At 49.8% G+C, this 27,906-nt stretch overlaps 2 protein-coding genes across 2 annotated transcripts; one reads left to right on the forward strand and one right to left on the reverse strand.

Moving 5' to 3' along the window:
• Nucleotides 1–906: 906 nt before the first annotated feature.
• LOC136381317 (anamorsin) lies at nucleotides 907–16,002 on the reverse strand. Its single transcript, XM_066349881.1, has 11 exons — nucleotides 15,914–16,002; nucleotides 11,421–11,524; nucleotides 11,048–11,222; nucleotides 10,406–10,558; nucleotides 8,406–8,482; nucleotides 5,981–6,149; nucleotides 4,159–4,232; nucleotides 3,108–3,220; nucleotides 2,433–2,514; nucleotides 1,518–1,911; nucleotides 907–1,298 (listed from the first exon to the last, which is right to left on the reverse strand). Exons 3-10 carry the CDS (start codon nucleotides 11,202–11,204, stop codon nucleotides 1,801–1,803), a joined length of 936 nt encoding a protein of 311 aa, XP_066205978.1. The 5' UTR covers nucleotides 11,205–11,222; nucleotides 11,421–11,524; nucleotides 15,914–16,002; the 3' UTR covers nucleotides 907–1,298; nucleotides 1,518–1,800.
• On the forward strand, nucleotides 16,002–27,902 carry COQ9 (coenzyme Q9). Its single transcript, XM_066349880.1, has 9 exons — nucleotides 16,002–16,154; nucleotides 18,712–18,883; nucleotides 19,994–20,129; nucleotides 22,780–22,922; nucleotides 23,184–23,268; nucleotides 24,708–24,812; nucleotides 26,358–26,513; nucleotides 26,847–26,900; nucleotides 27,209–27,902. Exons 1-9 carry the CDS (start codon nucleotides 16,079–16,081, stop codon nucleotides 27,242–27,244), a joined length of 963 nt encoding a protein of 320 aa, XP_066205977.1. The 5' UTR covers nucleotides 16,002–16,078; the 3' UTR covers nucleotides 27,245–27,902.
• The last annotated feature ends 4 nt before the right edge of the window (nucleotides 27,903–27,906 follow it).

Below are 27,906 nucleotides of genomic sequence, written 5' to 3' on the forward strand. Positions count from 1 at the left end.
GGTGTAGGCAGGCCCTGGTGGGAGGCCCGGGCTGGGTGGGCCCGAGGGGGTCTGTGGGAAGAGCAGAGCAGGGCTGGGCAAGAAGCTGACACTACCGGGTGTAACTGTCCAAACCAATCCCCCAAGTGTGTGAGTTCCACCCGGCAGTACCTTTACCAGCACCTGGAAACAGTTCTAGTAGCTTCCTCTCCCTCCACACAACTGACCGCTGGCTGGATAGTCACAAATCCTCCTTTGCCAAAACCAAGGTGCTTCCTGCAGGCCCAGCCCCTCTGTGGGGCTCTCCCTCCAGCCGGTCAGCCTGCGCCCCTGGAAACCGTTACAATGGAGTGCGGGGTCTGACTTTGTTCTTCAATGAGAGCCCTCAGCCTGGAGCAGGGTCTCGCTGGGCGGCTCTCACTGGGCACTCGAGTCCTCTCGTTCGGTTCACATTTGTTCTCTGGGAGCAGGGCTGACGGCCCTCTTCCTCTTCAATGGTCACTGAGGTCTGCTCTCGGCTCCTGGAGGTCACTCGCAGTTCCGTGCCCGCGGACCCCCCACAACACAGCAGCCAGAAAAAAGCCACAGTACAAATTCTTCGTTCTCCAGGTCTTTTAAAGGGACCAACGCTTATGTCAGGCCCCTAAGGATGATCTCCCTGTTCACTGAAGGTCTGTTAGGAACCCACATCTGCAAAGTCCCCTCGTTTCTGCCACATAGTGTAACCTAACCACAGTGGTGAGTCCCATCGTGCTCACAGGTCCTGCTCAAATGCAAGGCAGGGCATTCTGCAAGGGCACGGGGCTCTGGGGGTCATCTCAGAACTGCTGACCACAGGGCCTTTGCAGTCAAACTAGAGTCTAGCCATGCCCATAACTGAAATATACCAGCAGGGACCAGGATAGCAAATGCAAACAGCCAGCCAAGTTCCCAGGAATAAGAACACAGAACACGTTTATTTATGGATAACATATAAAAATCCAGTCTCTCAGATCCACCCCGAGTAGTGTGGGTGGGTAACAAGAGCCGAGGGCCTCCTGCTCAGAGATGTTCTGTGGGCTCACACTTCTGTCCTGCTTCCTCCACATTCTCATCACCCTGGACTCCTGTGAAGAAGATGGAGGGAGGATCGGTCCCTAAGTGGAGCACTGGCCCTGTCTGTGCGTGACACAGGTCTCTCCAAAAGACAAAGTTCTGTGGTCCAAGTGAGCTTGGGTGGCTGTCAGACACCACACGCACACACAGCCCCTCTCCACAACTGATACACGGAAGCACTCAGGTTTACTAACTGCAGAGGAAGAGAACACAGGGGCAATACGCTAGAACAGGGGTGGGGTGGGGTGGAAGGGGTGCAGGGACTCTGGCTGTGATCACTGCGACCCGCTGAGTGGCTCCTTGGGTGCCCTGACGTCATGAGACACTTGACTCATGTCACCAGGAACTGCACACTGGGTGAACCACCAACTCTGGACGCCGAGCAGTGGCACTGGCAGAGCGCAGAGTTAAGGCAGGGCCCTCCGTCCCAGAGTGTAACACACAAGGAGCCCGGGCTCAGAGTGCGGCGGTCACACTTTGACAGCGGGAGAGACCTCGTCAGGACACGTTCCGCTTCCCTAACACTGGGTGGAGAAACCGGCCTGGCCAGGGTGGCTGCGCCCCATGACACCCCGGCCCTTTGATCCACAGCATCACTGCCCAGCCTGCACCCCACGGCCACTCGGCACCCTCCCTGCAGAGGGCGCCCCAGCAGAGAGGGAGCAAATCCAGAGACGGGACCTGAGGGCGGCAGTGGGCCGAGGTGCAGGTGTCCCGGCAGGGCCCCTAGGCATCGTTGAGATTGCTATGGCTCAGGAGCACCTGCTCCCCGGGTTTGAAGGCTGGCATCCCGAGGTAGGGGCAGCTGGCGCAGCGGAAAGCATCGCCCAGGTAGCACTGTTGAGAGAACAGACAACCACACCGGGAAGTTAGCCCAGAGGCAGGGGCAGAGGCAGAGGCCGGAAGAACGGGAACCCTAACTTCATAGGCCACACTGGCCCGAGGGAACGGCCAGGCGCACCTGCAGGGCCAGTGGGGACCCAAACACTAAGTCTTTAAGATCAGGGTCCAGGAACACAGCGGTTTAGAGAGGCTCCTTGGGAGGTCCTATTTCTATCTTCTCAGCAGGTCCACTCACAGTCAGCTCAGCCAGACAGCTGAAGAGCCTCAGGTCCACAGGAAGTAGGAAGACGGGGACAAAAAGAAGGCACCAGAGCCACTGCCTGGGCATGAGCATGCCAACCCTCCCTTAAGAGGTCAACTCGCTGCCCCTTGGCGACCCACATCCGAGTTCTCATGTATCGGCCTGTTATTAAAATACAGGGGCAGTGAGTTACATACAGCTGAAGCTAGTCTGTGCACAGTGTGGGGCGACGCCCGATACCCCGAGGGGCGTGGACACTGGGTAAGATATTTACGTTTCCACAAGCCGACTTGGGCTGGGAGCTCATCTGTTCCTTGGACTTCTCTTTCTCCAGTTCTTCGGCAAGGCCACACGTGCTGGGGGAAACCAGTAGCTGGTGAGTGAGGCTGGCCACCACCCACACTCCCAATTCCGGACATGCCGAAATGTGCTCGAGGACGTTTCTCTTCACACCGGGGTGTCCTCGCTCCAATGCCTACGGGCCAGGCGGGTAACACAAATGCCGAGGCCGCGCCCAGAGGAGCCAGGCCCGTCAGCCCTGTCCGTCTTATCTTCCCTGGGAGCCTCCATGGACGTGGAGTGTTGATCCTTCCTTGCCTAGTCCGGGCGGGGCTTAGTAGTCAGTTCTTCCCAGCTACACGATCCCCATGTGGGTAGTTACACTATCAGTAATGCCGGGAATGATTATCACAAAGTTGGGGTGGTGACGCCTGGCTGGGAAGAGGGGCAGGCAGCCGAGAACCCATGGCGGAGATGCTAAGGGACCAGAAACATCTCTGACTCCTAACCTGGGGCCCGTGCTGTCCACTTCACTACGCGATTATCGCACCCTCCGCACGTGTGCCCGGTGTCTCAGCGAGACCCGTGCTGTCCTCGTAGCAGAGCACTGCGACGCCCCGCCGGATCCAGGCCTCTGGCAGGAGCACGCCGCTGCGCCCTGCACACTCACCAGTTCCTGCAGGCCTTCTTCTTCCCCTCTCCACACGAAGGGGCCCGCAGCGAGGCCGGGTCGGGCTTCTCCCAGTCTTCCGGATCCAGCAGCTCGTCGGAGTCGATGAGGTCCTGGAGAGTGTGCGAGCATTAGGGACACAGTCCTGGTCTGTGCTCGTGAAGAGCTGAGGCGGTCATGGCGAAGGGGGCCAGTCTATGCCATCGTGGAAGGAGGGCGCCCACCATCCTACTTCGGGTTTGCCCTTGTGATCAAGCTGAGCACCACGGGGAACTACGTGCACACAGAAGAGGCTCCAGGTGAGAGGACTAGGAACTGGTTTACAATGAACACGGTCGTGTATGGGTGCAGGGGGCAGGAACAGCAAAGAGAAGTTACGCAGGGGGGGCAGATGAAGGTATACAGCTGTGAGTACATGAAAGTTAATTCCTATATTACTATTTATTAATTGTTGCATTATTTTCCACGTGAACAACTGTAAACCCATGTTTGCCCTATCCTGTATATGAAGGGCTGTCAGGAGGAAAGGGGAATATTTTCACTAGAATTCCAGAGAAAAGGGCCATTTGTGTAACTCTGATGAACGTGTGAGCAATTCATCTGCAAGTCCTATGAGGGAGGTGACCCATGACCTGTTTTGCTCGCCACTATAAATTTGACAGTTGTGGAAACGAAGAACTTTATTATCGAAGCACTGATCAAAGATAAAGAAATACATATTGCTTTTTAAAAGTGAGTGTCAATGACTCGCCCAAGGGAGCCACTGAAAATATTTCCACTGACAAACTCTCCACGAGAATCTCTCATAGATCACATGAGGTAAGAACCAGAAAATCTGGGGGCGAAAGTCATGCTGAAAGGAATTTAAAGGGCCACTCGTGGAGAGGTGCCTCTTATTCAAGAATGCTGGGGACAGGGACAGGCACAGCCACAATGCTGGGCTTGAAATACTTCCACACCTACACGTCCTGGAGGCCGCTCCAGACCACACACTTTCACACCCAGCGTGGGGCCTCAAGAAAGCAGTCAAGCGACCTCAGCGCCGACTCACCGAGCTCTCGTCCTCCATGTCATTGGCGGACAGCGTCCAGAGTCTGGCGGCTGCAGGGTCCACGGCAGGCTTCGCTGAGTCCGACCAACAAAAGAAAAGAGCTCTGCGAACAAGCCTTACACAGACTAAAGCAAACAGGTGCTTTCCACCGAGACTGAGCGGGGAGCAAACTGGACTGAGAGTCAAAGGCCTGGTTCAAGGCCCAGCTCTACCCCTTACAAAAGCCATGACCTTGGCCAGTCCCTATGATAGTAACGGAAGCCACCATCCTTTAAGCCCTTGCTTTGTACCAGATACCATATGGAGCATTTTACCTACATCATCTGACTCAATCCTGCAACAACCTTAAGAGGGAAGTATCTGGCATCCTAATTTCAAAGATGAGAAAGCAGGTTTAGATCTTCGGGCCAGTTACACAAAGCCACAAATGCAATTCTGTCTAATGCTTTCACTTCCACTCTACATTGCTTCCCCCTCCTTATCTTAGTTTCCATCCTAGAACCTGGGGCCAGCGGGTCTCCCTCCACCTACTGCAGGGGACTGAAGATTAAACGGGAGACTCAAAAAGCATCGTGAAGAGCACAGCGTGAGCCTCACGTAAACCTCTTCCATACAGGAAAACAAGCTCCAGGGCCCTGGGTGGCAGTGTAACACCAACCTCACACCCCCTCAGTTCCTCTATAGGCCCCGAGATGGCTAGGAACGGCTGGAAGGGGCTCACAGCCCCATTCAATGCCGGGCTGATCCTCAAATGGGCCTAGGGCAGGGGTCGGGAATCTATGGCTCGCGAGCCAGATGTGGCTCTTTTGATGGCTGCATCTGGCTCACAGACAAATCTTTAATAGTAAAAAAAATAACATTAAAAATATAAAACATTCTCATGTATTAAAATCCATTCATTTCCTACCGCTCATGTTCATGGCTGCGGGTGGCTGGAGCCAATCACAGCTCTCCTCCGGGACACCAAATTTTTATTGGATAATGCGTAACGTACACGGGTCATTGTATAGCTCTCACGGAATTACATTTTAAAATATGGTATGTGGTGTTCATGGCTCTCTCAGCCAAAAAGGTTCCCAACCCCTGGCCTAGGGTAAGACTACCCCCTAGTGATCACTTTCAGAACTGCATGCTCAGACCCTCTCAGGGCAAACCGCTCACCTAAACTATTCCCACCCCTCCTGGATAAGAACCCAAGGGTTAGGGTTCCAAAGGATTCCTTGAATGTAGGCTGGACATTCAAAACAGCAGTGTGAACAGACCTATGAATTTTTGCGCATCTCACAGATGGGACAACTTTGTCAATTCAGGCATTAAAAAACTAATCGGAAATGCAAAGCGGAATGGGAGAGCAAAATTTTCTGAGCAGAAGAAATATTTTTACAAGTGTCTTTGGATCCTCAAAGAAAAGCCGACTTTACTGGCACAAAAGTAGAGGACACGTGGGAAGAGGAGCAGGGTACTCATATCTACATTGACCACGACCATGACCACGAGGTCTTCTGAGGATAAATGTCAATATTCTGGGGCCTGAAAAGACTTCATTAACAAAACCATTGACTCAGGCCTGTAAAAGCTGGAGGCTGCAACATCCCCCAGTGCAGAGGGGCTAAACTAGACAGTCTCTGGGCATTATTTCAGTTTGGGGCTGGAAAATGCCCAGGACAACAGTGTATTAAACATTCTTCCCTTTGGAAACGACAGACATGAAGGAAGGACTAATAATCCTCTAAAAATACTAGCACCACCCCACTAAGATCACTGGCTCTATTTCTAAGGTGTCCTTCCAGGTCTACTGAGACAGACGAATGTCCGGTCTTACCAGAAGGAGAAGACTTCTTGGCAACAGAAAACTTAAGTTGACTAGAAGAACCCACTTCAAAGTTGGGTTTTTTGCCTGTGATTTGCACAGAGAGCAAGCTGTCACTATGGTAACCCAGGTGTTCTTGGACAGACTGTATCTCCTCAGGGCTCAAGGACTCCCTCTGCAGCTGGAATTCAAGACATGGAAAGATTCAGGCCACACTATTTCTGCAAAATGATGTTCTATGCCCACCTAGATTGCATCAAGTACTCATTTCTGTTTTTCTGTTTATTTGTTTTGTTTTGTATTTTTCCGAAGTGAGAAAGGGGGAGAGGCAGACAGACTTCCACATGCGCCTAACCGGGATTCACCCGGCATGCCCACCAGGGGGCAATGCTCTGCCCATCTGGGGCACTGCTCCACTGCGATCTGAGCCATTCTAGTGCCTGAGGCAGAGGCCATGGAGCCATCCTCAGCACCCAGGCCAACTTTGCTCCAATAGAGCCTTGGCTGCAGGAGGGGAAGAGAGAGACAGAGAGGAAGGAGAGAGGGAGTGGGGAGAAGCAGATGGGCGCTTCTCCTGTGTGCCCTGACTAGGAATCGAACCCAGGACTTCCACATGCCAGGCATGCTCTACTACTGAGCTAACCGGCCAGGGCTTCATTTCTGTATTTGAAGTACACAGATTGGGGGGATGTGATGACAAACAGGACAGCAACAGGCAGTAACAGACACCACCTCATGCCTCATACCCTTTTCTCATTGATCAGAACCCTACAGCCTGACCTGTGGTGGCACAGTGGATAAAGCATGGACCTGGAATGCTGAGGTCGCAGGTTTGAAACCCTGGGTTTGCCTGGTCAAGGGACATATGGGAGTTGATGCTTCTTTCCCCCCCTTTCTCTCTCTCTCCCCTCTCTAAAATGAATAAAGTCTTAAAAAATAAAAATAAGAACCCTACAGTATAACTTTTGCCTGTGTTTTTACTTTGAGCCTATCCTTTGGAAAGTTTAAAATATTTATTAAGTATCTGTCTATTAGGCATACGGCCCTATGAGTCACTGTGGGGGCTGGGGTGATTATTAGATAGATGAATCAGACACGGTCCTGTTGATTAGGACCCCAACCTACAGAGGGGAAGCATGCCCACCATCAAGAGAGTAAAATCCACATCCTACGAGGAAAAGAACCACAGAGGAGGACATGCTTTCTATGTTCCTCGGGCGGCGGCAGCGGACGGTAGAATAGGTGTGGGTGCTGTGTCACCAAAACAGTAGCGATCTCTGTGTCTAACAATTACAGAGCAGTTAATAAATCACAGCCCATCTATAGCACTGAATATTGTGTTTTTCCGCCATTTTAAAATAATTTTTATTTTATATTAGTTTCAGGTGTACACCCCAGCAATTACATATCACATAACTTACTAAGTGCATCCCAATAACTCCTGCACCCATCTGACACTATCCACAGGTACTGAATGTTACTGACTATATCCCCTATACTGCGTTTCACATCCCCGCAACTATTCTGTAACTGCCCATTTGTACTTCTTTCTCCCTTCGCTTTCTCCCATCTCTCCAACGCCCTCCCCTCTGACATCCGTCAGATGTTATTTGTTACTCTGAGTCTGTGTCTGTTCTCCATATTCATTGGTTTTCTTAGATTCGATTGTTGAGCCTGATCCGGTGGTGGCACACTGGATAGAAAGTCAACCTGGGACACTGAGGACCCAGATTCAAAACCCCCGAGATCAGTGGCTTGAGGACAGGCTCACCCACTTGAGTGTGACCATAGAGATGACCCCACGGTCGCTGGCTTGAACCCAAACGTTGCTGGCTTGAAGCCCAAGGTCCTGGCTTGAGCAAGGAGTCACTGACTCACCTGGAGCCTCCTGGTCAAGGTATATATGAGAAGCAATCAATGAACAACTAAGGCGCCACAACTACAAGTTGATGCTTCTCATCTGTCTCCCTTCCTCCCTGTCCCTATCTCTCTCAAAAAACAAAACAACAACAACAAAAACTTCTAATGAATTGCCAACACTGGATTTCCCCCTCCAGCCTACTCCAGCCTCCCACCAAATGGCTGAGGGTGATCTAGGGGCCTGCCTTTCAGCTGGGCCCAGGATGTGCACCCATCAGATCCGTGTCCTGCTCTGCCTGCCTCAGGGTCACCACCACTAAACCTGTTCGGAGACCAGAATAGGCCCAACCCCCTGAGGCCCCAGCCTCTCCAAGGAGACTTACCCACCGGTTGTCCTCTGAGGCATGTCTCGCACATGCAATGCACTTCTCAACTTACTTCCTGTCTCAGCAAACCTATCACCTCACCCTTAGGCCTGTCATTTCCCCGACTCTATTTCTACCGTCTGACAAAGAGACACTGGGCACAGTGACGCAAGGTCTAAGTACCCAGCAAAGGAGGCCGTCCACCAACATACCTCTTTGACTTCCACAAGGCCAGAGAGAGTCAAGGCTGAGCACAGTTTAGGGGCTGTCCTCACCTTGCTGTCGTCAACTGCCAAGAGAAAAACCCTCAATCAATAGCTTTACAGGCAAAGCAGGGATTTCAACAACAATAACCTTTTCTTCTTAATGTATACATATATTTTAGTGATATTTTAATTTGACTTGGTTATTCAAAATTTTCTTACCAATGCTCTTAAGTTTTATATAATAATTTTATTATCGTTCTTAGGGCTCTCTGCTTCTTCCCAATACCTGACCTTCCAGGGGTTGTTAGATAATGACTGAGAAAGAGGCTTAGAAACGCTACAGTAACAAGTAGTGTTTTCTCTCTTTATAGTTCTGCCAAAAGACACTGTTTTAGCCACCCAAGGTTTACATTTCCAGCAAAGAACACTGACATCTGCCACACACATCACAGTCTGTTTCCCCATAAACACCTTCATACATTTCAAAATACTTTCATTTCTATTATCTTACTGGATGAAATAAGTCATCACAATTTTATAGAAAGTCTAATAAAAAATGCTTAAATTCAGTAATGAATAATTCTTTGATGTTTTCCCTTGAATAAAAAAAGAGATTTCTATTTCTTGGATTTTATCATTAGTTTCCCATGAATCAATTATCTCCTCACTCCCTGAATTCCAGTCACTATTTTTCAACCAAAACTCTGGATGCACAGGAAGTTAAAACTTCAGGGTGGTCTCAAGAAGCCTTCTCCTCACTTCCCCATGGAAACATCTTACACAGTGCTACTACAATACAAAGACCACGAAACAGACATTGACGGTCCACAGAGCTTATCCAAATTTTACCAGTTTTACATACACTCGTGTGTGTGTTTCTATGCAATTTTAGCACACTTGTAAGATTGGTGCCACCACTACCACAATCAGGATACTGAATGTCCCATTACCCCTTCAGCCATAGCCACCGCCTCCCCCACAAGAACCAACTTGTTCTCCATCATCTATAACAGGGGTCCCCAAACTTTTTACACAGGGGGCCAGTTCACTGTCCCTCAGACCGTTGGAGGGCCGGACTATAAAAAAAACTATGAACAAATCCCTACGCACACTGCACATATCTTATTTTAAAGTTAAAAAAAAAATAAAAGGGAACAAATACAATATTTAAAATAAAGAACAAGTACATTTAAATCAACAAACTGACCAGTATTTCAATGGGAACTATGGGCCTGCTTTTGGCTAATGAGATGGTCAATGTCTGGTTCCATATTTGTCACTGCTAGCCGTAACAGGTGATACGATGCGCTTCCGGAGCCGGGATGCGTGCATCCCACGTCACCAGAAGTAGTACTGTACATGAGCCATGCTGCACTTTGTGGTGCCGCCACATACAGTACTCCCGGAGCACAGGATGAGGATGGATCCTGCGCTCCTCTCACTGACCATCAATGAAAGAGGTGCCCCTATCGGAGGTGTGGCGGGGGCCGGATAAATGGCCTCAGGGGGCCGCATGTGGCCCGCGGGCCGTAGTTTGGGGACCCCTGATCTATAACATTGTTATTTCAAGAATATTGGGGAGGAAAAAAGAGAATGTTGTATGAACGAAATCAGACAGCATGTAACTTTTAAGAGTGGCTTTTGCACTCAGCATGATTCCCCTGAGATTCATCCAACCTGCTGCTCATATGAGGTTTGTTCCTTTTTATACTGTTGCATCGTTTTCTACGGTAGAGACAGCGAAGTTTAACTGTTCACCTGTTGAAGGACCCAGCGGTTTCAGATAGGCAGGTTCCTTTTATAATGTTGTACTAACTAACAAGTCATAGATCACAGTTTCTTCAGATGTGTTGCTTTAGATTTTGACAATAATCTATCTCTAAGGAGAAGGTTCGGCTACAGGAATATTGATTACCACATGGTATCTCCTGCTCAGAGAGATGCAGCACACACACCTAAAGATTCAACTCTGTGAAAGTCTAGCCTTTCACGTGAAGATTTCCTACCGACAGCTGTCTCTACCGGCTCCTTCAGAAACAGACATCCACCAGGCCGAAGGATCCGGGCCAACTCAGCCAACGTCTCAGCACTGTGCACAGTGGCGCTTCCAGGAATGACGCCCGATAAAACCATGTCAAAGCTGGATTCTTTGTGGGCAGCTGAAAAGAAGGAAGATTCTATGAGCATCACCTGGACCCCACAAGCCATCTCCCACCCAAGTCCCCGGGAAGGCTCCAGGCCTGGCCCTGTAGAACGCATATCCACCTATTCAGCAAATGCTATGAGACCCCTTTCACTAGCAAGAGGGGCAATGTCGCTCTGTCCTGCTCTCCCTCGGTCTCACTCATTTCACAGCCTTCAATAAGCTCAGGGAAAGAAGTCAAAAGGAGCTGGATAAAAAGTAAGCTCTCTTAAAAAAAAATCTGGAGTATCTAATAAGAAATAAAAACATGCTTATACAACTCATCAGCTACACTACTGAGTCCATTATATCTCTACTGAAAAACAAGAGAGTGACTAGCTCTACTGTCAGGTGCCATCCAAAAGAAAAACAGCTGTCAAGGATGACGGGAATGCAGCACTCCACTGAAACTGACCCATCGTCCCCAGCCACCCCCTCCGTAAAGACAATCTGGGTAGGCACTTACATTGCAACAGCTGGTTGATGTTTTCTACAGACACTCGGCTCTCACTGCCGGTTAACGCCTGAATCTTATCCACCAGATCTTTCAGGGCCTCCACTGGGGAGGACTTATCCCAGACCACGGCCACGAGCTGGCCTGCTGAGATCCCAAAGTCTGCCATTCTGCCAGTGCTGTGGACCTAAAACCACAGGCCAAAGGACAGTCAGGACCGAGCAGAGACAAAAACACAATTTCATCCACATGGCACTACTGGGTATGGTTAGAATCACAACCTAATTCTGATCAGGGATTGCTGACCACATTCGAAAATCTTACTGTCAATTCGAGAGTCTGAATAAATGAACCTATTATCCCAAGGTTCATAACCCCAACATACCCGGACAAGGCAGGTGGCTTCCTTGGTGAGAATCCTGACTTGGCAGTCAAGTTAGGAAGTTGAAGGTAGAAAGATGACTTCCTCTTTGGTGTGAGACAACTCAGCTTAGCCAGAATATAAAACACACAGGACATTAGACAGAAATATGACTCAGCAAGGACGGCAAATAAATTGGCAGATATAACCCAACCACAGGCTTCATTTTTTTTAAGACAAGTTATTAAATTTACCAAATTGGATATTTTTCCTTTCATCGGAATGATCAATAGTATCTTTCTTTAACATTTAATATTGGCCAGACTGTTCAAAAACACTTTATATACATTATCTCAATTGAACCTCAGAACAACCTTAAACTAGGTAGTATTCCCGTTTTACAAACACAGGCCACTGACTCTGCCAGTCACACAACTAGTAAATGTTGTATGGAGGAAGTAAGAGCCAGGGCAGGGGTCCCCAAACTTTTTACACAGAGGGCCAGTTCACTGTCCCTCAGACCGCTGGAGGGCCGGACTATAAAAAAAAACTATGAACAAATTCCTATGCACACTGCACATATCTTATTTTAAAGTAAAAAAACAAAATGGGAACAAATACAATATTTAAAATAAAGAACAAGTAAATTTAAATCAACAAACTGACCAATATTTCAATGGGAACTATGCTCCTCTCACTGACCACCAATGAAAGAGGTGCCCCTTCCAGAAGTGCAGCGGGGGCCGGATAAATGGCCTCAGGGGGCTGCATGTGGCCCGCGGGCCGTAGTTTGGGGACCCCTGAGCCAGGGTTTGAATCAAAGACCCTATGATTATAAAGCCCATGTTTTTATCCTACGGAAATTTCCCCTCGGTGGGTCAACTTTCTCCTTCCACTTGATACTCAGATGAATACAGAATGCGCTCACAGAGAGATTAGGTCAGGAGATAGCACTCTACTCAGTTCCTCCTTAGTTTCTTAAACATTAATGCCACAAAGTTTCCAACTTCAAAGAGCTTTCATAAAAGACATCAAGACAGAAGCTGTGGTGGGGACATCAAGCAGGGATCATCAGTCTTATGCCGAAGGCTCATGTCTTCTGCAGAGGTGGCTAACCAAGTAACAATTATACCACTATAGACACTCTGGGACTGGATTTAAGCCATGTCCACTACATTCTTCCTTAAAAGTGTTCTAACTTGCTCTTCTGCCTACAGAACATGCCCAGGTTAGCCTGTCATCCTTCGCGGCTCCAGTGCTTTGATGTTGTTGCTCATTTCCCAAAGGAGTTACTAACCGTTTTCTCTCCTAGAGCGAAATCAGAACTCCTTCGTCCTATGGATTCAGGTCGTTCATATTCTGGCTCCATGGTTATTTCCCACCTCTCCAAAGAGAATCCCTCCTTGTTCTATGAAAACCCTTTGCATTTTCACTCTGTCATATCTTTTATCTAGTTCTTCCCGTGTGGAATGCGCCCTCTTTATCATCCTGACTTGACCACAGGCCGCAGTACAAGGATGCCAAGTGTTACCAGAAAATCAGGATTTCTGAGTCACTGAATTATGGTTTTCAAATCCCTAAAATAAAAACTTTTAAGCTTTCTACTGTCACATGATACTGGGGAAGAAGCCTTGCTAATCCTTAAGGTGAGCAACTTGGGATCGATCTCACATTTAAGGACCAGCCAGGGAAGATAGAAATATGAACGAACAGCTGGATATTAAGTTATAAGAAACAAATGACCTGTTTCTAGAATGACGTTAGAACAGGTTATCCCTTGGGGCACTAGAAAGACAAGTTCCCCGTACAACAGTGACTACTATAACTGCACTGTACTCATGAAAGAATCGAAGGCCAGAGATTACCTATTAGCTGCAGAAAAACAAAACCCCAGAAGTCTGGACCTTTTCAGCAACCTTTATGGAGGCAGAATTTTATAGAGCACAGGTTCTGAATACAGATGCACTGGGGTTCTAGCTACCACTAGATCTTCCAGTTCACAGCTACATGCCATGGGCCAGTTATTAGCCTCTCTCTTTTCTCATCAATAAAGGAGGGATGGTGATTTCATATTTGCAAGGCTGCTGTAAGCAATCAATGAGAAGATGAAAATGTGTAAGGCACTCAGCAGAGCCTGGCACACACAGCTCAATAAAATAATGTTCTAAAACATCTCGGAGGCTCCACATCTCGATGGCCAGGAGCACTGTGACGCTTCCTTTTCATTGTTGGCACTACCCAGCCGAAGGGCTGCACTTTCTGATATCTTATACAGTATTCCAGTGGGGCTGTGTCAGTAAAGGACAAGAATGTAAAATGCTTCGCATCCCATAGCCCCCCCAAACCAATCTTCTATGGTAAGAGGGAGCTCGTAAAATACATTTATTAGACATCAACCCGCAAAAACAGGCACAGCCACCACTGTCAGCCAGCCTTTTCCTAATACAATGGGAGAGAATCTTTTAAATACCTAAAAGCTAAAATGTGATGTTTTTCATTATTAGACTTTTGTGCTGTCAATTTCTCTTTAAAAAAAAAAAAAAGGTGGCCTGACCAGTACAGTGGCTAGAACGTCAAACTGGGACACAGAGGACCCAGGTTCGAAACCCTGAGATTGCCAGCTTGAGCGTGGGCTCATACGGCTTGAGTGTGTGGTCGCTAGCTTGAGCCCCAAGGTCTCTGGCTTGAGCGAGGGGTCACTCACTCTGCTGTAGCCCCCCCCACCTCAACCCCCTCTCAAGGTACATATGACAAAGCAATCAACAAACAACTGAGGTGCCGCAATGAAGAAGTGATGTTTCTCATCTCTCTCCTTTCCTGTCTGTCTGTCCCTATCTATCCCTCTCTCTGTCTCTGTCAAAAAAAAACAATTGGAGGAATATCAGTCCAGCACTTAAATCAACATACTTAGAAGTGTGACTCAGAGTCCAGTTTCATAACTAAAAAGAGGTGGAGAAGTCACTGTCACGTCACTGGACCTGTTTGTTAAGCACATCACTTCTAACTGCTGCACACTCATGCTCATGGCTCTTCTAAAACGTTACTGGCAGGTAGTGACAGCAGATGTCTGTCAATAACTTCTGGAAATGCATTTCTTTATTTTTAAGGTACCCAGAAGATATCAAATCTTGAGGCATTTGTTTCCTCTTAAGGATGAATGGGGCCAAAAGAAAAAACTAAGATTGAAGTTTGGGTATCAATTCAAACCAAAAATCAAATCCTTTTAAGTCAGGTGCATAAAAAAATTTTGACAGTTATCAGAAAAGAAAATTTTAATGAAAAGGAATGAACTGAAGTTCATGCATGAACACACACACACACACACACACACACACACAGGGAACTCCAGGGAAGAGAAATGGAAGGCTGTCACCAGGCCACTGGGTGTCGAGGGAAGGTTTCAAAACGGATATCCAAATGCTAGAATTTCCACTGCAAAGACTTACTTGAAGAGGACAGAAACCAGGGGTAAAAAAAAACAACAACTCATAAAGAGATCGGCAGGGCTTTATCGAAACCCAGAGATATGGATATGAAATTTTAACACTTGGGCTTAGGAGGGCTTCCCCCAGTCATGCAGAGGAGAGCAGAGTGACTGGAAAGATTAGGGTTGGTAAAGAGTGTGCAAAACAGATATAAAGACAAGGGTCTAGCTGCTGGCAAACACAAAATTTACAGAATGACATGCTTGGCTCCAGTCATCCCTAATCCCCAAACCATTTACATCTTCCTGCGAATAGAAAGCCTTGTCTGATAATAAATGTCCCAGCGAGGCGCTCGGTATTTACATTTGTTAGAAAGTAGTCTATGACCTTCCAGAGTCACCCAGAACTTGGCACTCCAAGCCTGAATGAATGCTACCAGCCTTTTCCAAAATCTGTAGATCCTACAAATCACCCGGGGGCACTTATTAAAATAAGATGCCTGGACTAGACCCAAACGTACTGAGTCAACACAACCGGACAAAGACCTGAGTATCTGACTTATTAATAAGCATCCTATGTGGTTCTCCCGATCTGGCAAGTTTAGGAAATACTTGATTATACCAACTCAAAATCTTGGAGGCTCAGGAAAGTCACTGGCTCAAAATTACAACCTGGAGGTTCCCCCAACCACCAAAACTTCTGAAGAGAAGGACTGAGGCCCAAGGTCACAACAGCTGGCTGCTGGCAGAAGCGGGTCTCAGACTCGGGTCTCCCGGACCCCAGTTCGGGGTTCTTCCTCCGGATCGCGCCGTCCCCGGGGCCTCAGACCCGGGCCGGCAGCGCAGGTGACGAGGCAGGCCAGGAAGGACAAGGGGGCCACAGCACCAGGAGCCCCGGAGAAAACCGGTCCGGCCCCTCACGGCGGCTTCTCTAGGCAAAAGCCCGCCATGGTCCTCAGGGAGGCGGCCAAAGCTAGCTTCCCACCAGTGGACGGGACCGGGGGTAAGAAAGGGGAGGCTATGGGGACAAGGGTGGGTTGGGAGGGGATCGGTGCGGGAGGGTAAGCTCTTGGGTCACCCGGACAGCACTTACCTGGTACTCGAGACTCCCTCTCCGCTTCTCCGCAGCAACTGGCTCCGCGCCACGCGCCTCTCGCGAGAGGAGGAAGCTCTCGCGGCGCGTTGAGGGCGGAAGTGGCCGTGCTGTGCTCCCAGGGCTGCCCATTGCGTCGCCGTGGGCGACGTGCCCGCTCCCAAGATGGCAGCGGCGGCGGCGGTATCCGGCGCGCTCGGCCGGGCGGGCTGGAGGCTCCTGCAGCTGCGGTGCCTGCCCGGTGAGGAGGCTGCCGAGCTGGGGAGTGGGGTGGGAGAGGGAGGGACCGGGGGGCCGACCTGGGCTGGGTGCAGGGACGGAAGAGGCCGTGGTGGCGGCTCGCGAGCAAGGTGAGGTGAAGGGCGCGGGCGTCCCGGGATTGAACCGGCCGTCTGGCTGGCCTCTGCGCCCAGTCAACAGCTGTGATGGGACAGCGCGGAGAAGCAAGGCCTGTCACTCCCATTTAATGGACTTAACGGAGCCCCAGAGAGGGCTGTGGGTGCCCAAGGTCACACAGCTTGTGGGCTGCAGAACTCGGACCCGGTTTCCCAGTCCCGTGCCAAGTCCCTGGGCCAGGCACACTCGAGGGAAGGAGTTGGAGACAGCCACAGACAGCATCTTGTCCACTGTTTCCTGTCAGTCATTTCCCCACCAGGTCCATAATTCAGTGATGCCAGGCAGTGGTGCAGTGGATAGAACGTGGAACTGGGACACAGAGGACCCAGGTTCGAAACCCAGCTGCTCCTCATTCTCGTGGTCCTCCTCCTCGCCACCATATGTCAGTGTTGGGGTTTATACGATTGAGTTCTTAAAAGGATGTAAGAGGAAACTTTGTATCACTACCATAAGTGGAAAATCAGTGTCTCTTTCCATGGATAGAATGTATACATTGACACATTAACGACAATATATAGCTAATAAAATAATAAACGTTCTCCTGTAGTTCACTAAAATCTTGTGAATGGCAGTGGATCCTCACTGTTTCTTTGAAACCTCCTCTGTCCTTTTCAGAGTTTTATGAATATTTGCTCCATTTTTTTTCCTATGCATACACTAAATTCTGATAATTTTACACATACTGTGCTGTGTTTCTTTTTAAAATCATTGTTCCCTAAGTTGGTCCATAGGTTTTTCTTTTTAAATGAGTACCCTTTTGTTTTTATATAAAACTCCAAACTAAGTATGTTTAGTAAAAATAATGCCTGTGACCAAGCAAGTCCACCCTTAAGTATTTACCCAAGAAAAATGAAAGCATATGTCCACAGAAAGGTTTGTGCCAGTATATTCATAGCAACTTTACTTAACTAGCCAACGCTGACACAGCCTTGCCATTAACAGTGTTTCTTAATGCAATACCATTTAGCAATAAAAAGTAACCAACCGATTTACACAAAATATATAACTCCTTAGAATATGTCAAACAAAAGAAATCTTACACAAAAAGGACATACTGTATGGTTGAATGTAGATGAAATTCTAGGAAGGCAAAACTAGAGTAAAAATTCCCAACAGTGTGGGTAGGGAATGACAAAGAACATGAGGGGACTCACTGGGGTGGTGATCATTTCTAGATAGGCATTCAGGTTATGTAAGTGTATATATACATTTGTCAGAATTCCAAATTGACACATTTAAGACTTGTATTTCACTGTAAGTAACTGTCACCTCAATAAAGGAACAGTAAATATATAATAAACTCTAGTTACTATAGGCATGCTGAAATGCTTAGAGATGAAGAATATTGAGGTCTACAACAAAGGTATCAAAAAACAAGATAGATTGATGAAGAGTGTGACGGTTAGATGTAGAGAAACTAGGTGGTGGATATACAGGTGTTCACGCCGTAGTTCTTTCAACTTGTCCATATTTTTGCAGTTTTTTTATAATACAGTGTTGGGAAAGGAAAAAGTAGACTGAGCTTGGGCTTGGGAGACACTAATGTATTTTCCAAGAAGCCCTTTCCTAATGTGAATGAATGGGGTATTGCAATACTGCAGATGAGAAAGCAGATTGACGCTACAGAGTCCTCAAACCTTCTCATTTCTAGTCCAGTGCCCTTGCCATGTTATGTAAATATGAAGCATTCCGAGTCACTTTTGCTTTTTGTTTCAGCCTCACTCCTATTGGGCAAGTAGAGATTATTACTCCTAATTTGCATGCTTTAAAGTCATGCTCGCTGGGATGAAAGGGTTTGCCTGTCACCACCACACAGCTAACAAATGATAGAAACAGGCTTAGAACCCAGGTTTCCTGTTTTTCCGGTTCATACTTTTGTCTCCACGTCATGTCTCGAAGTTGCCAATTTTCCCATGATTTTTTTTTCTTTTGTGTGTGTGTGTGTGGGGGGGGCAGAGACAGAGAGAGTCAGAGAGAGGGACAGACAGACAGGAAGGGAGAGATGAGAAACATCAATTCTTCGTTGTGGTTCCTTAATTGTTCATTGATTGATTTCTCATATGAGCTTTGACTGGGGGGCTACAGCAAACTGAGTGACCCCTTCCTCGAGCCAGCGACCTTGGGCTCAAGCTGGTGAGCCTTGCTCAAACCAGATGAGCCCACACTCAAGCTGGTGACCTTGGGGTCTCGAACCAGGGTCCTCTGCATCCCAGTCTAACACTCTATCCACTGCGCCACCACCTGGTCAGGCTGCCATGATTTTTGCCTGAGACCCAGCACTTGGATAAGTGGTTCTGGAGGGGACTCCACCCTGCTTTTCCTCTTCCCCATCCCTCGTACCAAGGTCTCAAAGGGCCTTCTCTGTAAGTGTCCCTGACTGACCAGGCCAGCTTCCGTTTCAGTGTCCCACTGCCGACCAGCCCTGGTGCCGCGGGCCTTCCATGCATCCGCCCTGCAGCTGAGGTCTTCAGATGAGCAGAAGCAGCCGCCTCCCCCCTCTTTCTCTCAGCAGCACTCTGAGACGCAGGGGGAAGAAACACCCAATCCTGAGTCTTCCCGTCCCCCACCCCCCAGGTAGGCGCCAGTCCACCGGTTGCTGTCCACTTTGCCTGCTTGGGTATATCTGTTCTCCTTCCTCCCTCCTCTTTAGTCTTCTTCCACCTTTCATCTTCAAGACTGTCTTTGAAAGGAGCCTGTTGTCTTTTAACGGAAATGGTGCCTGTGCAGTGCAAAACATCAAAAGTTCACAAAAATAAAGCAAAAATGACCAGAAATCACAAACCCAGAAATAACGTTGTTAATGTTTTTGCTAATATCCTTTAAGATGTTTCTCTAAGTATATTTCACATATAAGCCTGTGAATATAATAATGATTAATTACAGAATAGACGCTGTTCCAGAACTTAACAGGACATTTTTAATGTCTTCACAGTCCATATTACTTTACTAATTGCTTGGTATTACAGCAAGTGGCAGTACCAACATTTCTTTAACCTATCTTTTATTAATAGATATTTAGATTTCCTTCATTGGTATGAAAAATAATGTGATTCTCTCAGCAATGGGAACAGTGAGTCAAAGGATACGCATGTGTAGCATTTGTTACATATGTGGGTCAGAATGCTCTCCAGAAAGATAGTAATAATTTACATTTCCATTAGACACTTTTTTCTTCTTAATTCTACCACTGAGAAGTTCCTCTAGCTCTGACATTAGAGGATCCCCAGTCATTCTTCTGGTCTCCTGATTAAAGTACTTTTCATTTCAGCTTAACAAATATTTTCTGAGAACGTACTTTGTGCCAGGCCCTGTGAATAATATTTATATAATCATTGTTTCGGACATCATGGAGTTACTGTCTGGTGCAAATACAGATAAAGAACTGTGCTGAGGGCTATATGCAGGGAAATCCGGGGTCCTGCAGGACCATGCGGCTTCCTCTCGCGTGACTTCCTCGCTCACTGCTGCCTTTCTCATGACCGCATGAGAGGGGAAGGGTGCTATAATTTTTACTGTGTTGGCATTGGCATTGCCACACCAATACTGACCCAAAAGTAAATGTCCTCCCAGAGGGGTCCCAGAGCTGTGGTTTCCGGTCAGGCTCGTTTTGCATATGAGCCAGCAGGCCTTGAGATGAGGGGTGCTGGGCTCTGTCCCCATGTCTCTCTCGGATCTGGGTCTCAGGTACACAGACCAGGGCGGCGAGGAGGAGGAGGACCACGAGAGTGAAGAGCAGCTGCAGCACCGCATCCTGACGGCTGCCCTGGAGTTCGTGCCTGCCCACGGGTGGACGGCGGAGGCGATTGCAGAAGGAGCCCAGGTGTGTATAGGTGAGGGGGGACAGCCCGACCAGAATCAGCCAGGAGCTACCTCAGCCAATGCAGAGGGCCTCACGCATCTTCCAGTCTGGCCTGGAACCCCTCACTGCCATGGAGTTATCTGTTTGGGGGGTTTCTTTCCCAATAAGGTAAAAATAGAGTCGTTTTTATTTTTTAAATATAAAAGAACATATGATGGAGTTGGTTCTTGGGAGTTAGGTTCTAAAGAACCCACTAGGTGAGAACTGTCTGTGATAAAAACAACCATACTTCATTGACTCTAAGATGCCACTACTTGTAAGTAGCAACATTGTTGGATGCATCGCCAGAAAAGGAAAATGCAGCCTTTAAGCTGTGACGCATCATCAGTTGTACGATTCAAACGGATTGTTTAAAATGAAAAAATGTGCATGGTAGACTTGATGAAGTAAGATATTTGAAACCTCCCAATAAGGCACCACTTGGGAGACCACCGCACTTCATTTGTCTCCATGAGTCTGCTCGTCAGCGTTTCCTCTGCATTGGAATAGACTGCTGCTACAGGTTAAGCAGTCGGCTCGTGTGTAGGCCGTGCTGTACAGAATCATCAAGCATGGCCTGCGCCATCCTGCGAGAGGTCTGTGGGAATGGAGAGCGATGGGATTGTAGACTCCGGTCTTCCGTCCCAAGCTGGCTGCAGGATGTCTGCTCGGGAAAGAGGACGATGGGCACCTTTGCTGGTTGACTCAACGGTTCTCTTGTCTCTCGCTCTCTCAAGAGCACGCATGGTAACAGAAGTCGTGTAAATGAGATGTATATACCATATGACCCCACTCTGTGCTCCTTGTGAAGACTTTGAACAATACAGATATAGAAAGGAATGAGAAAATCATCTATGATACCCAGGATGCTACTATCCACATTTTAATGCCCATTCTTTCAAGTCTGAAAGAAATTTTCACTGATTAATCATTTGCCCTTTAAATCTTTGTTGAGCAGATAGTGTGCACTAGGCACTGAGCTAGGTCCTCGTCCTAATGGTCAAGATGGGCGGTTCTGGGCCCTGGCTGGTTGGCTCAGTGGTAGAGCATCAGCCTGGCATGCAGGAGTCCCAGATTCAATTCCCAGCCAGGGCACACAGGAGAAGCGCCCATCTGCTTCTCCACCCCTCCCTCTCTCCTTCCTCTCTGTCTCTCTCTTCCCTTCCCGCAGCCGAGGCTCCATTGGAGCAAAGTTGGCCCGGGCGCTGAGGATGGCTCTATGGCCTCTGCCTCAGGCGCTAGAATGGCTCTGGTTGCAACAGAGCAACGCCCCAGATGGACAGAGCATCGCCCCCTGGCGGGCGTGCCGGATGGATCCCAGTCGGGCGCATGCGGGAGTCTGTCTGACAATCTCCCCATTTCTAACTTCAGAAAAATACAAAAAAAAAAAAAAAAGATGGACGGTTCTGCCCTTGTTGAGCTTCCGGGCTAGCGACATTAAACACATCTATACAGATATGTTCGTATAAAACGTGATGAGGGCTGTCAGAAAAGGCACCACTGAGACACAGAATGGCGGGGCCTGCCCTGATGTGGGGGGCGGTGAGAAGGTGGTGAGGAAGGCTCTTGAGCTGAGCTCTGAGGAGTGAGGTAGGCCTTACCTGGTTTGGTGAGGGTCGGGGATGGACAGGGCCAGGCAGAGACACAGCCGTGCAGAGTGGAAAGGAGCCTGCGCAGGCAACCAGGAAGCCCTGCGGACAGGGAGGAGAGAGAGATGCCTGTGTGAGGCTGGGGAGCCCAGCAGAGGCCGTTCCGGTGGGTCCTAAAGGTCACGTTTAGGAGTTATGCTTTTTTACTAAGAATAACTGAAGATCTGGGATGAAAATTGACCTTTAGGAATACTCATCTTGGCTGCTGGCTAAAAGTGGATTGGAGGCAGAGAGAGTCATTGGCGGCTGCTTCCAGCCACCCAGGAGAAGGGGGCTTTCTGGCCTAGAGCAATGGCAGTGAACATGGAGACAAGTGGGTAGACTTGGAGATAGAAAGACATAGGACGGAGTGACAGATGGCACCAGAGTTGCCAGTTTGCCTGTGTGGGTACCTGTTGATGTCGTTTTCTGAGATTAGGGCCACTGGAAAAGGACCAGGTTCGGGAAGGCATGGGTACAGTCTTGAGCTTTGTTGAGCATGAGTGGTCTTTGGGTCAACCAATGGGAGACCTCACGCATGCACAGACAAGCTGTCTGGCAGATGATGAGTTTAGGCGTTATACGTGTATATGCGGTAACTAAACCATAGACATGAGTGAGATTGCCAGGGCAACGTGGGTGTGTCTGGAGTGCAGTGTGAAAAGAGAGACATGTGGGCCCTCAAGGGACTCTGCCATTTCAGGGTGGGGTAGGATGAGCTGGCAAGGACGACCAGGTGAGCGGCCTGATGTTGGAGGCAAAGCAGGAGAATGGGAGTCAGGTGACTAGACATTGGTTACCATAGCAGCACGGGGGGGGGGGGGGGCGAACTCCGAGCGTGTGCACCAAGCTGGGGAGATGGATGGAAGTCCGAGCGTGTCTGAACCCTGACGGGAGAGCAGACGCAAAGGTAAGGCAAAGGAACAAGAGGAAGTGGCAGAGTCAGAAGTGTGAGGTCTCAGGACACCTGCCGCCAGCACTGAGCTCCCCCTCCTCTTCCGTAGTCTCTGGGTCTCTCCAGCGCTGCGGCCGGCATGTTTGGGAACGATGGCAGTGAGCTGATCCTGCACTTCGTGACGCAGTGCAATGCTCGGCTTGCCCAGGTGCTGGAAGAGGAGCAGAAGCTGGTGCAGCTGAACCAGGCAGAGTAAGTCCCAGGCATTATCGCGCAGGGTGGCCGCTGCGGAGCGGGGGACTCAGCTCCACCAGCTCTCCCCAGGAGGCCAGTCAGGCGGAGCCAGAGAGAGCAGCACCCAGCAGCCCCGCTGCCTGGTGGAAGCGACAGGCAGCCGCCGGCCCTGACCACTGAGGTCAGGCCAGCCCGAGCTAGCCAGGCTCTCCTCCCTCGGCTTGGCGCCCAGCCCATGCCTTTGACCCAGAGATGCCTGTTTTCTTTTCCCTCCTCCAGGAAGAGGAAGACAGACCAGTTCCTGAGGGACGCAGTGGAAACCAGGCTGAGAATGCTGATCCCGTACATTGAGCACTGGCCCCGGGTACAGAGTCCATATCCAGGCCCCAGGGCAACAGTGTATTCGGATTGATAACTGTCGGCACCTTTCACACGGTGGACACGCACACTGTCAGCTCTGAGCGCCCTGAGTTCCAGAGACCAGGGATGCTCCGTGCACGGGGCAGAGCTAGGTTTCAGATTCGGGGGGCGGGGCAGAGAGTGACTCGGAGCCATCTGTGTCTCCTTCCCTGGAGCTGTCAGAGGCCTGGTGCTGGCTCACAGCTCGGGTGGGGTCTTCGCGGCTGAGGGTGCTGGCAGGTCTTCCGGGGAGGACTCCATGAGGGAGATTGGAAGAGTCAGCGGATTGTACTGGCCCTTGTCATTAACGGGCCTGTCGCGTTCTAGATCTCAGGGCGGGACTGCTTTTCAGCCTGTCAGTGTGCTGCTGGAGAATTGCAGTGTTCATTTTCTCCCCTTTCTGAAGCTTCCTTTTTCCTGTTCAAAGTGTGTCACAGTGTGGCGTTCTCTCAGTTAAGAAAGCAAAGTCAAAGCCCATCAGAAATGAGAGGAACACAGACATCGTCGGGTGTCCTCCGCCCAGCCGGGACACTATTGAGCCCGCGGTGTCAGGCAGTCCGCTGACAGAGTGTGAACACCCCAGGCCAGGTGTGAAGGGAGTGCAGCGAGCGTTGAGTCTGTGCCCCTGCCTGTGCCGCCACCCTTGATGTCCAGACCCGCGGCCTTGCCTCGCCCCACCTCCCAGTTCAAGTGATGAAAAGTGTGCGTTAGGGCCCTGGCTGCCTCCGCGTCCAGCACGGCTCCCTCTGGGCTCCGTCACTAAGAGGAGACTTTCCAGCCAGTGCAGGACCTCGTCCGACTCCCAGAGGCCGCAGCCGGAGACGGTATAGCTGAGAGGGCGCAGGCCTGTACTGTCAGGAGTTGATGTCTGCTAATGGAGGAGCCAGAGGGTTGTGCTATTGCTTGTATTAGGTGAAGGGTTTGGGTTTCAGGTAACAAATCATCTTGAGTTAAGCTAAATAAATAAATAAATAAGAAAAGTTCTGGGGAGGAATTTTGAGGCTGCAGTGGGACATCAAGGACAGGAATGTGACTGACTGCGCCTTGGGGGGGGGCTTAGAATTTGGACCTAGGAACCACTCCCAGATTCCCCTCCTCCCTCTGCTTCTTCCTCCATGTGTCTTCCTTGCTCTGAGTACTCGGGGAGAGCAGGTCATACCCTCTGCTGTCCGCATTCCCATGCCCACCTGCTGGGGACTGAGAAGCTGACGGCCAGGCGCGTAGGACCGGCCTCTGGCCCCCAGCCGCTGCGCTCAGGGTTGCCAGCCGCCAGGGCGGGGTGAGACAGGGTTCCGGGTGAGAGCCGGGCAGGCCCCCTCATACCTCTGTGGAGAAGTGCGGCACCGGCCACCTCTGAGCTGTTGTCCCTGCGTGCTGTACCTATTTCTCGGTCACTCTCTGCAGGCCCTCAGCATCCTCATGCTCCCGCACAACATCCCAACCAGCCTGAGCCTGCTCACCAGCATGGTGGACGACATGTGGCATTACGCTGGGGACCAGTCCACTGACGTGAGTGCTGTCTGCAGGCCCGCGGGGTACTGGGAAAAGCTTGGGTTAAGCATTTCTTCAGGAAGTTTGTGAAATCTCTTGGATCTCAGATCCCGCCCAGGGGCCGGCACCATCTTTCCCGTTGTGAGGAGAGGCTGGGGTTTGAGGAAGGGCCCTCAGCAGCCACAGTGGGGTCCACGTTGTCTTCATTCGGGAACTGGCACTCTAGCCACAAACCAGTGGGCATTCCTTCTGACCCGTGGTGGTGACATGAGGCGTCAAGTGGGCCTTGTGACTGGGCTGCCGTTTTATAATCCTTTCCCCCGTCCCAGTCTCCTGAAATTTACATTCTGCAGCAGAATTGCGCAGTGTCTGACATTCTTGAGACTGATTTTTTTAAACAATGCCATGGAGACACCATTGCTTTAAAAAGAAACTCCCACTCCCAGCCCATCTTGGCCTGCTTTGCTAAGAGATCGATAAGCCTTTAAACAGGCACCAGGAAAGAATGTGACTTGTTAATGCTATTATATTTGTTAGGAAAAAAATTTTAAAGTATACCTTCATAAAATGAAATTGATTAGTGATGGTACTTTATGGAATCCAGGCTGGGGAGGCAAAGAGATAGTCCCACCATACTTCTAACAAAGTGCTTTAATCAACCACTCCCCTGTGGGAATATACCACCAATAGCGATGGTAGGAAAATGAGATTAGAAAGCAAAGAAATTAAAGGAATAAAGCATGAAGCAGTTGATCTAGTGCTCTGGGGAGCCAGGACAGTCAGAGTTGCCAAAGGACTTGACCTCTCAGCTCTTCCTCAGTGTTCTCATCTGTCCACGATTCAGTCTCAGCGCCCACTTTCCTAGTGGACACACAAAAGTATGATCATAACTGGCTGACCATAGACCCTCCCCGGGACTTACCTGTCCTAAGGCTTAGTATTTTCACCAGCAGTTCCAAAAAGGACTGGATGTAGCAGAACCACTAAGGAGGCTTAGTAAACATTGACTCCTGGCACTTACTTTAGACCAGTGGTCCCCAACCTTTTTTGGGCCACAGACCGGTTTAATGTCAGAAAATATTTTCACGAACCGGCCTTTAGGGTGGAACGGATAAATGTATCACGTGATTGAGAGTGAGTCTTAGACGGATGTAACAGAGGGAATCTGGTCATTTTTTAAAAATAAAACATCATTCAGACTTAAATTTAAATAAAACGGAAATAATGTAAGTTATTTATTCTTCCTCTGTGGACCAGTACCAAATGGCCCATGGACCGGTACCGGTCCGCGGCCCAGGGGTTGGGGACCACTGCTTTAGACCACTGACTCGACGCTGTTAAGAGGTTGGGCTCAGGAGCTTGCGTCTTCAATCTCCCGGGTAATTCTGACGCACAGCCACGTCTGGGAACATTGGTGCTGTCCAGAGGGCCATAGATCGCTGAGGGAAGGAAGAAATCAGGAGGAAGCCCGTCATGCCTGTGTCTTTGGGTAGAAACCACCCCCGACTGCCCCCAGCCCACTGTGCTCATGGTGCCCCATCTGCCGGGCGGGTTTCTCTGCAGTTCAACTGGTACAGCCGCCGAGCCGTGCTGGCCGGCATCTACAACACGACGGAGCTGGTGATGATGCAGGACTCCTCCCCAGACTTCGAGGACACTTGGCGCTTCTTGGAAAACCGGATTAACGACGCAATGAACATGGGCCACACTGTCAAGCAGGTAGTGGGGCAGCCATTCGGGAAGCCTCCTGACGAGGCACAGCGTCCTCCTCAGGTCACAGCTGAGCCCTGTCTGTTCTCGTGCTCCTGTTCGGCACCAGCTGACAGCCCTGAGGGCCTTCCCAGGGAGCCTGGCCGGTTCGTTCTCACACCGGCCCGCTCCAAAGAGCCCTACTTGGCCCATGTGTGGTTACGCTGTCCATGGGCTCTTCCTCCAGTGCACAGGGCCCTCTTGGCTCCACTGTTGGAACTAATAGGTCTGCGGGTTTGTCCTGCCTGTCTCACCCTTGAGCTTATGCTGGGGGCTTAAGACAACCTGACTGACTCCTTCTAGGTGACAGCCACTGGAGAGGCGCTGGTGCAGGGACTCATGGGCGCAGCAGTGACAGTGAGTACTGCCCAGCCAGGCCTGCCCTCCCTACCCGCTCCGGCCCTGTGCGGCGGCTTTCATGTGTCACTGGCCCCGAGCAGCCTTGAACTGGAAATCTAGTAACAAGACTGACAGTGGTTCAGTCCCAGTCTCATGACTCCAAATATCCCACCTCTCTATTGTTACTGGCGGACTGTTGGGACCCCAGTCTGTCAGATGTCCTAATCATAGCCGTGTGGGCTGCCTTGGAAATCCTGACTTTTCCCATTGGAGTCCTGGGGTAGGGACAGGCCTCAGCACTCTCTCTGTTTCCATCTCTTTATCAGCTCAAGAACCTGACAGGTCTGAACCAGCGCCGGTGAGCAAGAAGGGGTGTACACTAGAGTGCCCAGAAGGAAACCTGCGGATATATTTAAAGGGCTTGAAAAACATGAAGTGCCATCCATGGGACAGGGTGTTAATAAGAAGATACTGAATGACTCCTGAGTCACCACCACAGCCACCCAGAAACCTCAGGGTGCTTGTAGCCCGGGGTTGGGCCAGTTCTTCCGTTCCTAATACCAGGCCTGGCCTCCTGATGCCTTTCTGCATTGCAGCTGTGTGATTGGAAAATGAGGCTCTCATCCAAGCATCCAAGCCACCACACCTCAGCTTTTTACTGTCCTGGTCTCACGGGCACCTTGATCCTATCCAAACCTTCCTGGAAATGCTCTCTGGGACTCCCAAGTCAGAGTCAGGGTCTGAAGCCATCCCAAGTGGCAGCTGACCCACAGCACAGCACAGGCACGTGCACCCAGAGGCGTGCGTCATGGCCCTTCTCCTCCCCACCATCCGGAGCTACCACACCCGGGACCCCCTCGGAAAGCTGCCCACCTGAGACAGGTGCCTGCTGGACAGTGCTTCGCAGCCTGGCCAGAGGTGTGATCCCAGGCCGGGTGTCACATTACACCAGCGTGTGTGGCGGGATTGGTAGTGAACGTAGAGTCTGTAAAAATCAAAATAAATACGTTTGAATCTGTTTCCT

Source organism: Saccopteryx leptura, chromosome 9 (genome assembly GCF_036850995.1).
Source record: "Saccopteryx leptura isolate mSacLep1 chromosome 9, mSacLep1_pri_phased_curated, whole genome shotgun sequence".
In the NCBI taxonomy this organism is placed as follows: domain Eukaryota; kingdom Metazoa; phylum Chordata; class Mammalia; order Chiroptera; family Emballonuridae; genus Saccopteryx; species Saccopteryx leptura.

Bases quoted from the DNA above. Each gene is read 5' to 3' on its own strand.
- LOC136381317 (XM_066349881.1), bottom strand. From the start codon at position 11,204: ATGGCAGACTTTGGGATCTCAGCAGGCCAGCTCGTGGCCGTGGTCTGG. The intron at 4,233-5,980 runs GTAAGACCGGAC...GGTCGGACTCAG, and splicing joins CAAGAAGTCTTCTCCTTCTG to CGAAGCCTGCCGTGGACCCT. The intron at 1,912-2,432 runs GTAAATATCTTA...TTCTCTCAACAG, and splicing joins CCAAGTCGGCTTGTGGAAAC to TGCTACCTGGGCGATGCTTT.
- COQ9 (XM_066349880.1), top strand. From the start codon at position 16,079: ATGGCAGCGGCGGCGGCGGTATCCGGCGCGCTCGGCCGGGCGGGCTGG. The intron at 16,155-18,711 runs GTGAGGAGGCTG...CTTCCGTTTCAG, and splicing joins GCAGCTGCGGTGCCTGCCCG to TGTCCCACTGCCGACCAGCC. The intron at 22,923-23,183 runs GTAAGTCCCAGG...TCCCTCCTCCAG, and splicing joins GTGCAGCTGAACCAGGCAGA to GAAGAGGAAGACAGACCAGT.